The sequence below is a fragment of the Tamandua tetradactyla genome, chromosome 4 (assembly GCF_023851605.1).
Source record: "Tamandua tetradactyla isolate mTamTet1 chromosome 4, mTamTet1.pri, whole genome shotgun sequence".
Classification (NCBI taxonomy): Eukaryota; Metazoa; Chordata; class Mammalia; order Pilosa; family Myrmecophagidae; genus Tamandua; species Tamandua tetradactyla.
Genome location: NC_135330.1, coordinates 117,816,398 through 117,829,926, shown reverse-complemented (window position 1 = coordinate 117,829,926; position 13,529 = coordinate 117,816,398). Strand labels below are relative to the sequence as shown.

The 13,529-nt window shown below is 38.1% G+C and overlaps 1 protein-coding gene across 2 annotated transcripts in view; it reads right to left on the bottom strand.

Moving 5' to 3' along the window:
- Positions 1 to 13,529, bottom strand: part of VWA8 (von Willebrand factor A domain containing 8) — a 631,595-nt gene that overhangs the window by 18,312 nt on the left and 599,754 nt on the right. For both annotated transcript variants that reach the window (XM_077158362.1, XM_077158361.1), the window contains exon 41: positions 1,980 to 2,105. In XM_077158362.1, coding sequence (XP_077014477.1) covers positions 1,980 to 2,105 — 126 coding nt within the window. The remainder of the gene's footprint in view (positions 1 to 1,979; positions 2,106 to 13,529) is intronic.

Below are 13,529 nucleotides of genomic sequence, written 5' to 3'. Positions count from 1 at the left end.
AAACTGCCACAGGCTTCAGTCCTGCGGTCTCACCCAGGCCCCAGCGTGCTGGCCCCAGCATGCTGGGTGAGGCTGTCCTGGCTGGTGCAAAGGCACCCATGAGTTGTATTTCAGTCAATGGAAGTTCAGACTTTTGTGTAGTCAGGGCCATGTGGGAAGGATTTCCCCTTGGGCCATGTTTCTGTCAAGGGCCTGACCTGGTATAGTAACACCGCCTCACTGAGGCCGATGCCTTCTTAAACACAATGAGCTGAAAAGTCATAAACCCCAACTTGTCATAGCCACTTCACGCTTCAGAGTTGGTAACTCTGGCAACAGTATGCATTATTTTAGAGGGAAAATACACACCCGTTTTAGCTGTACCTGTTGCTTAGTGGCCTTCAAATCATTTTTCACATAATCTACAAGAAATGTTGGTTCCTAACACAAGGATATAAGAGAGGAAGCTGGGAAAGGACTTAAGGACAATATTTTTTAAATGTCTTTTGTCTTTGGTAAGCTTTCAATTTTTTCTTCCTTCCAGTCTCTGAACTACTACCTCTCTTTTATTTTCCTGGCAGTTAAAGGCATGTGAGCCTAACTGCTGTCTAGCAACAACTGTCAACTCAAATGTGAAACTCTGACAAGATTCAGTTTGGTTTTTGTCCTCATGTCTACCAATTTGCAGAACTTAAAGAAAAAGATATTTGTTGCTTTTTAAAAAAATGGAAGGAGAAAAATGCTAGATTATTCTGTTATTATATACTTGAAAATGAATGAGCAGTTAGTAATTGCAAGAAAATACTATGGGTATTAGAACTTGAAGGTTTGAGACAAATTCAATATATTTCTTAAACACTTGCAGAGTCTGCCTAAATTAAGAACAGTGGTGCAGAGACTTCCATGACTACCCATAATTTCAGATGCATCTAAACAATTTGTTGACCACAATGAGTCAGTAAAGAAAGTAGTTGTTGACTCACACCAATGTCACAGAAATGAGAACTCCCCAAATTACTATCAGACCTTCTCTGAATAAACATTTAAATGGGGTAAATGACACTTGTCCTAAGCCTCCAGGCCCTGCACACCCAGCTCTTAGTGGCGGGTGACTCAGTGAATGTGGTTATTCAGGGCTATATGATATCACACATCTCTCTAAGAGACTAAACATTTCACCTTATGGCAGTTTGGGGGTGGGGGGGGTGGGCATTGTAGTGCAATTATTTAAAAAATTATGGCTGTCTAAAACTTTACATACTACAACTAGAGTTATTTAAGGAAGAATTCCTTATTTTCTAAAAAGTTTCTTCAGTTGTATAATTGACAAAAATCTTCCTTAGAGTAACAGAACAGGAGAAAAACCACTAAGATTGCTCTAGTATTTTCACTTGAACAACCTCTGGGATTAATAGATAAGCTGAGTGTCTTCAGCTTTTCCCCCAGGGTACCCTGCTCCGTGTCCTGGGAAGCTGGCCCTTCTTCCACTGCTGCTTCCAGGGCTTCTGCTGATGGGAGGCCCTCAGTAACCTCTGCTGCTGCTATGGGTTGGCTCTCTGTCCTCTGAAGGCCATGGCTCCACTCAGACAGCCCTTCCCTCATCTCCCTTCTTCAGGCTCTGGTAACTGCTCTTAGACGTGAGTGTGTGTGGGGGGGAGGGGGGGTGTTTAGATTTCTGCTGTCACTAGCCCTGGGATACGCACTGCCTGCTTTTGGTTTTCTTAATTCCCACCCTTACCTTCATAAGCAGTCTTCTATTAAGTGTTCCTTAAATTGCCCAACTTGATCATGCCCTGTTTCTTTCTGGGGCCCTAACTCATATAATAAATAGTATGATACTTTTGTTTTTTTTCTTAAATTTTGTTCTTTATAATGCCTTCCTTGGTTACCATGTTTAGGGTAATGGTGTTTTAGACAAAGGTAGCAACTCAAGAAAGCAGGTTTCTGTAAAGAAGGCCGTACTATGAGATAGGAGGCTACTAGTTCACCATATTACTTACTTGAGGTTCTATCTCGCCCCGACGTTTGTAGATGGTTTTCTCTCCAGCCAGTCCGTCAATGATCTTGGCATCATCTAGTTCCCCAGTAGCTTGGTGTCTGAGCCACTGTCTTTCTTTACCTTTAGCCTACAAAGACACATATATACACAAATTCTTATTTTAATTAGTTCTGCAGGGTTTTGGACAAACTTTATGCATGAATAACAGGCAACACATTGGGGATCTTTTCAATAACTGATGGTTCTACATGAACATGGTTTCATAAATGAACTGGTTTCTGCTCTGCTGACAAAGATATGCTCTTTGTGTGGATTTTCTCAGTTTTAATTGTTTTAACACATGGAATAGTAGAATGAACGCAAAGTACAAACTTAGGAAAATAGTATGCAAACGAACCCCTGGAGAAATGTGCAATATCTGGAAGTTAGTGGGAATCCATTTCTTATGGATTTTCTGTCACAGTACTACCAGAAAATTTATTAGGTAGCAAAACAATCAGTTTGGCCTTGTTAACATTGTCTGCAAGTACAGAGAAAACACGATTTTCAGAATTCTTTCTTTTGGAAAATAATTTGTTATTCAAACTCTCTGTGACTTATTGTACAAATGGAAACAGCTGACAACTGTACACATGAACGTTTTGTCCTCACACATCTCTCTAATTATCTATATTCAGAAATCTTCCAAATTACTAAAGGTATTTCTACACAATACTTTTCCACAATAACCTATAATTTTGCCATGTGGACTAAGATGGCAGTTAAATTATAAAGAATTATAAATATCCCAATCAAGGCATATGTTTATTAAAGCCAGAGGACTATATTTACATTGATGCAGGAAGAAGAGTTAAAATTTTTGATGCATGCAAAACAGAGCAGTGGGTAAGACGATGGTTCCAATTCTCCCTTTACTACTTAATCAGCCATATGATTTAGACAAGTGACAACCTGTCTGCACCTCAGTTTACTTATCTGTAAAATGGGAAAACACAAGTCTCTACTTCAGTGACTTATTATGAAGAGTAAATGAGACACTACATGGAATGGGCTGACAAAGAGCCTGGCAATATATTTTATCAGGTAGCATCATCATCATCAGCAGCAGCAGCAGCAGCAACAGCAGCAGCAGCAGGTGAGACAAATTATGGGCAATTAAGTCCACATTAATTTAAACTGCCTCCATTGTGGTTGCATTGGAGGTGGCTGGGTGATGGCATTGCCATCGAATATACAAAGCCAAGCCTCAGGCAGCCAGTATTTACTTTAGGGACAGACCCTATACCAAGAAGCGCCTACAATGAAACTCTGGGTATTACTATTTGCATTGTTACCTACTCTGGTACCTTTGCTGCAAATAAGTGCAAAATGATCATATTCGAATACAGACATATTAATGTGAACATGGAATAAAGAGAGGGATATTCCTAAACCAACATAAAGATATGCATTTTGGTGGGTGGTAATCCCAGGAACTACCTACATATACCTTCTGGGAGTATGTTCTTGCTAATGTGTTCTTGGCAAGAAAGAACCCCATGATTTCACAGGAAAATCTGGTTTATTGGAGCAGAGTCATCATGTAAAATTTTATAAGACATGCAGCTACAGATGGTAGGAGGCTGAGGTGAGCACAGCCTTCTAGAACTTTTTCCCACCGGCTTAAAGATCAGACAGACAACCTTGACTGCACAGTGCTGTCCTTCTCAGCCCAATCCCAGGCAACAGTGATTGGAACCTGGCTCCTCTCTCCTTTTCCCATCATTCCTGGTGTGTGGGATGGATAATTCCTCAGGCTCCCAGGATAATGTTTGGTGGGAAACACTATTGTGGATGTCCATTCAGGTTCTGTGGTAGTTAGATTCAGGTGTCAACTTGGCCAGGTGAAGGTCCCTAGATGAAACATGAGTTGCCATGTGAAACTCATCTGTTGCTGATTTCATCTGCAGTCAGTTAGGAGGTGTGCCTGCTGCAATAAATGATGTTTGATTTAATTGGCTGGTGCTTAAATGAGAGAGCTCAACAAGCAGCTCAGCATACCTCATCTCAGCACTCGCAGCTCAGCCCAGGCTTTTGGAGATGCAGAAAGGGATCATCCCAGGGAAAGTTGTTGGAACCCAGAGAGAGGCCTGGAGAGAAGGCCAGCAGAGAGTACCTGGTGCCTTTCCACGTATAAAGAAACTTAGTTGAAAGTTAAGCTGCCTTTCCTCTGAAGAACTACATGCTTTTAACAAAATAAATCCCCTTTTATTAAAAGCCAATCCATCTCTGGTGTGTTGTATTCTGGCAGCTTTGGTAGACTGCAACAGGTTCCTTTTGATTCTGACATTCTATGCCTCTTGAAGGTGCCAATGACAGAGCCCTGGGTTCTAATGCCTTTCATAAATGAGGACAGATTTTCCCGGTATGTTGTAGACTGAGTAAATAAGCACTGAAGAAAGTAAAAGAGAACACAGTGGCAGAGGTTCACTGCCATTAAAGCTTCATGGTAGGTTGGATTCTTGAGCTGGGTTTAAGAGGAATATGAGATTAGTACTAGAAAGAGATTACATGATATGTTACATAACAGCCATGCCATGCTGTTATCTTTAAGCATTGATTTCTAAAATTCATAAATGCATTAACAAGGCAATGACCCTGAGGACTCGTCACCAATCTCACAAGCTGTGACATGGCTTATTTATTAATCAAGGATGCTCTCACCATGTAAAGAACCACTGCAATGAAAATCACTAGTATTTAGAGAATGATTCCTCAATTTGTTTTTACCCTTTGCCTCTTTCTAATTATATCACTTAATGAATGGTAGGGATAGTATCACTTTCTCAAATAAATGGAAATTGTTTTCCTTTTGTACATTTCTAGAAATAAATTAGGGATAGTGACTTTGAAGCAATGTGTTTTTCGCTAGTAAGTCTATTCCTCAAAAATAGAAATAAGTGAATTGCCTGCTAAATCTATAAGATGCAACAAATTATGGGGAAATAATTTCTTAGGAAAAAAGTTTATTTTGATGTTAGTTGTAATGAAGTTTATATTAAGCTAGTTTGTTACTCATATTAAGAGGCCTGGGTGGACATTTTGTTATAGGAAACCTGTCTTTACTCCTCAATCTTCACCTTCTATCTGTCTCAACATCAGCACTCAAAGCACAAGACATCCAGGACTCAGGAGACATTTCATTGGAGTTCTGGGGCTATTAAAATCTCCTAAACAGCTGTTCTAGATCCTCCGCCAATTCATATTGTTCTGCATATGGGATAAAGCCAGAGTCAAAAAATATAAAAAAACAGTTATACTAGAACAATTCTTGACATTAAAATTTGTAAGAGAATTCATTATTTATATCAACAAATGAATGCCTATAGTACAGTTATATTTTTGAAGAGTATCTGAAAAGAATATTAATAAGCATAAGAACATAATTAGGTAAACCATAGAAACAACCATAACAAATGGTGATAACATTTACTAAAAGTCAGCCAGAAAAGCACTCCATTATGCTATTTATACTTCTAAGATTTAAATTTAAGATTGCCAAAGAAAACCACAGACAATTTGCTTTATGCCAATCAGATAAGAACGTTATCTTAATATATAAAAAGTATTTAGAGAATTATTCTCCAAACATTTTAATAAAATTCCCACTATCATAAAACAACCTGGAATAATTATGGTTTATTATTTCAGATATTCTTATATTTTACTAAACTATCCTATTGCCTTCCTTATTTACCAGAAGAATGAAGTTTTTATTTGATTTTCTTCACTAAGTTTGTGTGAGAGAAATCTTACTTGCTAGCTCTTGTCATTAACTTTCAAAGTTACTTTATCATGAGGCAGCTCTTCAAGACTGTAAACGTGAACAAATATTAGGTCCTTATGAAAGGTTTCTGAAATTCTGCTCTAGTAATATCTGTTGGGGATTGAATCATGTCCCCCATAACAGACATGTCCAAGTCTTAAACTGTGTTGCTAAGGATGTGAACCCATTTGTAAATGGGACCTTTAAAGATGTTAGTATTAATTACGTGAGGCCACGTAATCCAATATGGCTGAAATTCCTATAAGCAAAGGAAATTGAACATGGAAGTAGGAGCCAGACATCAGCCGAGGAGCAGACACAAGAAGAGAGAGAGAGGGATGGAGGACTGCCAGAAAGCTACAGACACCGGGAGAAAGTTTGGCCTGCTAATACCCTGATGCTGGATTTCTAGCCTCTGAAACCATTATGAGACAATAAATTCCTGTTGTTTAAGCCAACTGGTGTGTGGTATTGTCATAGCAACTCTGGCAGATTAAGACAATCTTGATGGCAGACTAAGACAATCTTGATTTCTGATCACCATTTGAAAGGTTAATCGGTTTTTTTTTATCATATGCCACAAAAAGCCATTTCACAGCACATCTCCCTGATTAGTCCATTGTGCTAGGAATTACAAAACATTCTCAGGAAACTGTATTATATTCTGATATTCCCTAGAGGAAAGAAATAAGATTAATATCCTTTATTTAAGCTACCTCATTTAAGCTCTGTGACATTAAAATTCTTGAACATAAAACTAAAATATGTTCAGACTACAAAATTTCAAGTATTAAAGTATGTTTAGGAACTAGTTGGAAAATATTTCTCTGCTTTCATAGGATGCTGTAGTGTCATCTTGTAAGAAAGGGCTTTCTTTTGGTGGGAGCTGATTATTTCAGAGTTGAACCCAAAAGGATTGAAAAATAATTGGAAAACATAAAGGGAAAAACCACACTAAGATTAATGCCTGGTATGTAAAAGTTAAATATGTTGTGAATTTTCTCTAAATACATAAACATAAGCATATAAACATATACTTAAAGGGGGATGAAAGGAAGCATTATTATTTAAAAGTACATTTCAAAGTGTTATCATTTAAAGAAAATTCACTGTGATAGGTTTCTATATAATAATTTCATTTAATAATATACTCTATGATATCAACTTGATAACACTGAAGTTTAGAGAGGTTAAATAATGTGACCAAAGGTTCTGTCAGTAAATAGCAGAATTATAAACCAAACTCATGACATTTCCCCCAAACCTTCCTTGCTCCAGTGTTCTGCCTTTTTATAAACAGCATCATGCTTTTTACAAACAGCTTTTTATAAACAGCATTATAAACAGAGACTGACAGAACCCAGTCAGTCTCTCTCACCTCCTCAAACTAAGCAATCTCCTTGCCTACTGATTCCACTGCCTCTCCATTGTGACAACCAACCCTTTGCTTCCTACAGCCATCCCTGCCCTGGATTTTAATAGCTTCCCCACAGTCATTTCTACCTCCCTCTAAGCCACTCTCCTCTCCTCAATTCGAGGGAAACTTCTGAAGGTGCAAATCTGGTCATTTTGCTTCCCTGATTAAAACCTTTCAATGGCCTCCTCTGCCCGTAGGATAAAGTTCAGTCTCACCTACAAGATTGACCTCTCCAGTGCATTCTTGGCCCCTCTCCATGGTCCTGTGCTCCAGCCATTTTGGCAGCTTTCAGTTTCTTCAGGGTACTAAACTCTTTCCTACCACAGGGTCTTTGAACCAGCAGTACCCTTCATCTGGAGTTCTGTCCCCATCCCTCAGCCACCTCCTCAGGAAAGCCTGCCTGGATCCTGTGCGGGCCCTTTGTTCTCTGTTTTACAGAAATGTATTCATTTCTCTTCATAGCATTTATCTCAGTTTGCAATCATATATACATTAGTGTAACCTCTTGCTTTGCTTATCGGACTGTAGCTCTATGAGTGCAGGGGCTGTCTGTCTCCTCAGTATCCAGCAGGGCTTGGCAAACCAGGAAGATACTTGTTGAAGGAAAGAGGGTTTACTCCATTCAAAAAGCCTGGCTCTTTTTACCATACTCTGCTGCATCTCAAAAGAGATCAAAACAATGAAAAAAAAAAAAACCCAACAATAATGATATTTATAAATATTCCCTAAGCACTTTACAGAGCTTCTCAAACTTTCCCACCAAGTTATTTCAAAAGGCAGAGAAGAAAGGTCTGGGGCATAGCTTGAAAACCATCTGCCAAAATATTGAAATTTCTTATCTTAATTAAAAAAAAAAAAAGAAGAAAATAAATATCCATTATTTTTTTTCCATAATTGTTTTAAGACAAAATGTAGTAGGATCCCTCAACTGCTACTTTCGTTCAAAACCGGGGCTAGATGAATCCCAGAGTGATTCGATCAGTGAGTGGAAAAGCATCTGCAAAGCCCCCTTCGGGGAATGGTGAGAACGGGGAGAAATTCAACTTCCCCAAGTTGAATTCTTGATATTCTCACAAGCAGTGTGGACAACCAAAGCTATAGGCTGAGCCCCCAGTCTTGGGGTTTGTTCATATGAAACTTAACCCCACAAAGGATAGGTCAAGCCTACTTAAAATTTAGGCTTAAGAGTCATCCCCAAGAGAGCCTCTTTTGTTGCTCAGATGTGGCCTCTCTCTCCAGCCAACACAACGAGCAGTCTCACCACCCTACCCCTCTCTATGTGGGACATGACTCCCAGGGGTGTGGACCTTCCTGGCAACATGGGACAGAGATCTTGGAATGAGATCAGACTCAGCATCAAGGGATTGAGAAAAACCCTAGAATGAGCTGAGACTCAGCATCAAGGGATTGAGAAAACCTTCTCGACCAAAAGGGGGAAGAGGGAAATGAGACAAAGTGTCAATGGCTGAGAGATTCCAAACAGAGTCGAGAGGTTATCCTGGAGGTTATTCTTACGCATTAAATAGATATCACCTTGTTATTCAAGATGTAATGGAGAGACTGGAGGGAAAACTGCCTGAAAATGTAGAGCTGTGTTCCAGTAGCCATGTTTCTAGATGATGATTGAATAAGGATATAGCTTTCACAATGTGACTGTGTGATTGTGAAAACCTTGTGTCTGATGCTCCTTTTATCTACCGTCAACAGATGAGTAAAACATATGGAATAAAAATAAATAATAGGGGGAACAAATGTTAAAATAAATTTAGTTTGAAATGCTAGTGATCAATGAAAGGTGGGGGTAAGGGGTGTGGTATATATAATCTTTGTTTTTTTCTGTTTTCGTTTTATTTCTTTTTCTGTTATCTTTTTATTTCTTTTTCTGAATTGATGCAATTGTTCTAAGAAATGATGATGATGAATATACAAGTACGTGATGATATTGTGAATTACTGATTATATATGTAGAACGGAATGATCATATGTTAAGAATGTTTTTGTTTGTTGTTAAATTTTTTTTTAATTAATTAAAAAAAGGTTGAAATGTTAAAAAAAAAACAAAAACCCATGCTGGGAATTATTTGTTCCACAACACAAGTATATTCACTGGGACTCCAAAGTAATGGGCTAGCTGGCATTTCCTCCTGGGCTACAGAGGCTGCGCCTCTGACTCCTTCAGGGCTAGCATGTTCCCTGGACATCTGGGATTATAACGGTTTATCTGTTCAAGCAACAAAGCAAAAACATAGTCCCAAATCCCAAATCCACCCTAGAAAATATCCCAATGCCCCTGAAGCATCCTACTGGTTTCCTATAAAAGATGTGAAAGAAGCAGAAAAAGAAAGCAACCTTCTGATAGCTGAGCATATAGACTCTTAAGAAAAGGTGGAAAATCTCATGGCCACTGTGGAAGTCTCCAGGGACAGTACATACGACAAGTACAAACTGTGGGATTCTGGCTCGGTGGAATATAGTCAAATCAAGGCGCTGCATACATATTTCATCCTTAACCACACTCGTATCTTAAGCTTGTTATTCCTGCTCTTTTGCAGAGGTAGCTACAGAAAATAAGATCTTTCATAGTGAAAACTGTGAACTCATGAAGGTACCTTTTCCATAGCTTGTTTTGCTCATTTGGGCTGAACAAATCTGTATTTCAGGTTCAGAGGCTGCTGTGATAGACTAAAGGCGCAAGTAGGGTATTACAGGTGATATGAAGTTGGGGACCTTGAAAGGAAGACGCACAAGTGATGAGAAGCAAAAGAGCCAGGACCCAGTGGAAATTAAGTAAACAACTAGTCCAACAGCACTGTGGAATTTTCTTTGGGTATACATGGTAATAAATTAATATTTTGTAGAAATGGTAAAAGGGAGTCCTATTTAGGGGGCATGCTCCTATCATTGCCCTTGGTAAAAAGGTTATAAAACTAGAAAATATTTACTTTTCCTTAGAATATTATGTTTACTGTGTCTGGATTCGCCATCATGTAAGCAACTAAGATTGTAGGTCTTATGCTGATATTGATTTTTTTCTCCATATATAATTATCAGCCCTTAAGATAACTTCTAGCTTGAAGACTCTATTCCTATTATATATGTCAATAAAAGAAAAGGAATTAGTTAAATTTAGGGTATGAGTGGGGGAGAGGAATATGCCATTTCTAATACATTTGATACTTTTTATTTTTTTGCAAACTTGACACATTAAAGTATGACATACTCATAATAAAGGAATCTCCAAGGAAGAATTAATGAATTTTTACAACATGACCATAGTATGGTCAGCTCCTGCACCTCTGAAGCCTCTCTAATCTCAGTGGCCTCTTCTGGACTTCCTTTTCCTGACAAGTAACCTCCGATTCTGGCTTCAGTCATCACAGAGTTAGTTTGCCTGTTTTTGAACTGTATAAAAATGGAATCATATAAGATATACTCTTTTGTGTCTTGCTTCTTTGGTTCCACATTATTTCTATGAGAAAACCCATGTTGTATATAGCAGTGCTTTATTCTACTTTCATTGTTGTACAATATTCTACTGTATGAATATGACCTAATTTTTAAAGAAATCTATTTTACTGCTGGTGGATATTATAGTTATTTTCAGTGTGGGGCTTTTATGAGTAATGCCACTGTGAATATTCCCGTATATGTCTTTTGGAGAAGATATTGCTATTGGTTGGGATTGCTGGGTCACAGGATATGGATATGTTCAGCCCCAGTAGATACTGCTAAACGGCTTTCCAAAGTGCTTTTTTTCCAATTTATATCCTCCATCAGCAATGGATGAGGGTTTCATTTGTTTATATCTTTATTAACATTTGATATTTACAGTTTCTTTACATATATATTAGTTGTTTTCAGTGGGTGTTTTGTATACTGCCTTCATTTTTATTTGCAGATAAATAAATTACTTTTGGTATGACTTATTTATATTTTTAGGAACATGCACCAGTTGTTACTGTTTCAGTCTTGAGAAGTGAAAATAGGTACCAACCTTTTGATGCAGACATATTTGGCACAACGGCATTTCTGTAACAGTAGGACTGTTCATTTGTTTTCAAGTATATAACTTCCAGAAAAAGAGGGGCTAATAATTTATCATCCAGCCAGCTCCGTCATATTTGGAGACTTAAAATAGGAAGAGGTCTAACAGAATGAACGTTTTTGAGGACAATTGGCTGGAGGCGGAGTACTCTAAAAATTTACTGAGGCTGAGTCTGGCCCAGGCACCATGGGATCAACAATGCCATCCTGACCAAAAAGGGGAAAAGAAGTATATTAAATACGGTACCAGTGACTGAGAGAGTTCAAATACAGTCGAGAGGCCACTCTGGAGGTTGCTCTTACGCAAACTTCAGTTAGACACAGCTCCCTATCATAACTCGCCAAACCCCAACCAAAACCATTCCTGCCAATCCTAAAGAACACCTTCGGCAATATATAAGATTCTACAAAGGTTCCATGCACTAGGGTAACTTTCCAAAACCTAAAACCTCCAGATGGGTCCCTAGACCAGATAAGTCCTGAAGCCTAGAGGGGTCAGCCTCTCCACAACATGAACTAGTTCCATCTCCCGACCCCTTATTATCGATAGCCCTTTCAATATGAAAAAGGTAGAATGGGCATAGCTTAAATACTTCTAAAGAGTGGGAGAAAGATCAAAGGTGATGGTGGAGTTATACAGAGAAGGTATGGTTTAACAAAAGAGTATGATTGCTGAATCATTATATTGATATTTCTTTTAGTCTCCAGTATCTTATAGCAGCTAGGAGTAAAAATCTAAATTTTGCCAGGTACTCTGTAAAGCTCTTTTGATCTATAGACTTTGGCCTTTCTTCAGCTTTTTTTTTTTTTTTTTTTTGCTATTACTTTGATTATTGTGAATGTGTCCTTTTTCGACAATGTCATCTTCAGGAATACTACTTGTCTAACAGCACATATTTGAGTACTTGCCATCTGCCAAGTATGTGGCTCATGGCTCTGGCTGCTAGTGCTCTCCACTCCCTTTCAATCAACCATCTTCCTTACCACAGTCACCCATTTTCTCTGCATTCTGTGATAACGTCTCAAGTTTTTCATTCACTTTAATTCTTAGACTTAAGAATAGATTGACCCAGGGATAAGCCTGGCCCTGGCACCATGGGATCAACAATGCCATCCTGACCAAAAGGGGGAAAAGAAGTGTAACTCATAAGGTTACAGTGGCTGAGAGAGTTCAATAGAGTTGAGAGGCTACATTGAAGGTCACTCTTATGGAAGCTTCAGTTAGACATTGTCACCTATCATAACTTGCCAAACCCTACCCAAAACCATTCCTGCCAATCCTAAAGAAACCTAGAGTATTATATAAAATTTTAGAATGGTTCCATGCACTAGGGTAACTTTCCAGAAACTTACAACCTCTAGATGGGTCCCTGGACCAGAGAAGTCCTGAAATGCAGAAGGGCCATTCCATTCCCCATCCCATATTATTGACAGGTCCTTCCAACAAGAAAAAGTTAGAATGGGCATAGCTCAAATACCCCTAAAGAGTGAGATAAAGGTCAAAGGTAATGGAGTTATACAGAGAAGGTAGGGTTTAACAAACATGTATGAGTGCCTAATCATTTTATTGATATTTCTTTTAGTCTCCAGTATCTTAAAGCAACTAGAAGTAAAAATCTAAAATTGTGGAACCAAACTATGAAATCTGTTCTACAACTAGTTGCTGCAATGTGCTTTGAAATTTATTGTTTTTTTGTATATGTTATTTTTCACAAAAAAAGAAAGAAAAAGGACAAGGAGGAGTATAACAGAGAGAGGATTTAACAAATAAAAAAATGGATTGAGTATATTCTTTCTGCTTCAGTGTAGATTTAAGTTTTGCTATCCCACTTTAAGTTTTCTTATATTTCCTTATCGCATTCAACTCCCTTATCATTTCTGCTTTTAGCCAGATCCTTTTAAATCCAAATCTGCCATCTTATCATTTCATCTTTCATTTCTAATTTCACATACTTTGTTTTCTTAAATTCTGAGAACACAAAGCAGATGTTTTATTAAAATTTCATTTTTTCTCATGGAAATATTCTTCCCCAGCAATATCTTCTTCCTCTACATCTTTAATGTTTGTTACTTTGCTTCGCTGTGGAATCTTTTCATAGATCCCAAATTATTTCATTTTTATTTAAACCTTATTTTTGAATGCTGAGACGACAGTACAAGTCAGCTTAGGAATAGATTGTTTTCTCCCTGGTTGCATTCACTTTCCACTCAGTTGCTGTTAGACTTCCTGACGTTTTTAAGCTGGTGTGATTTATTGAAGTAAATACATATTACCATCTAAAAAA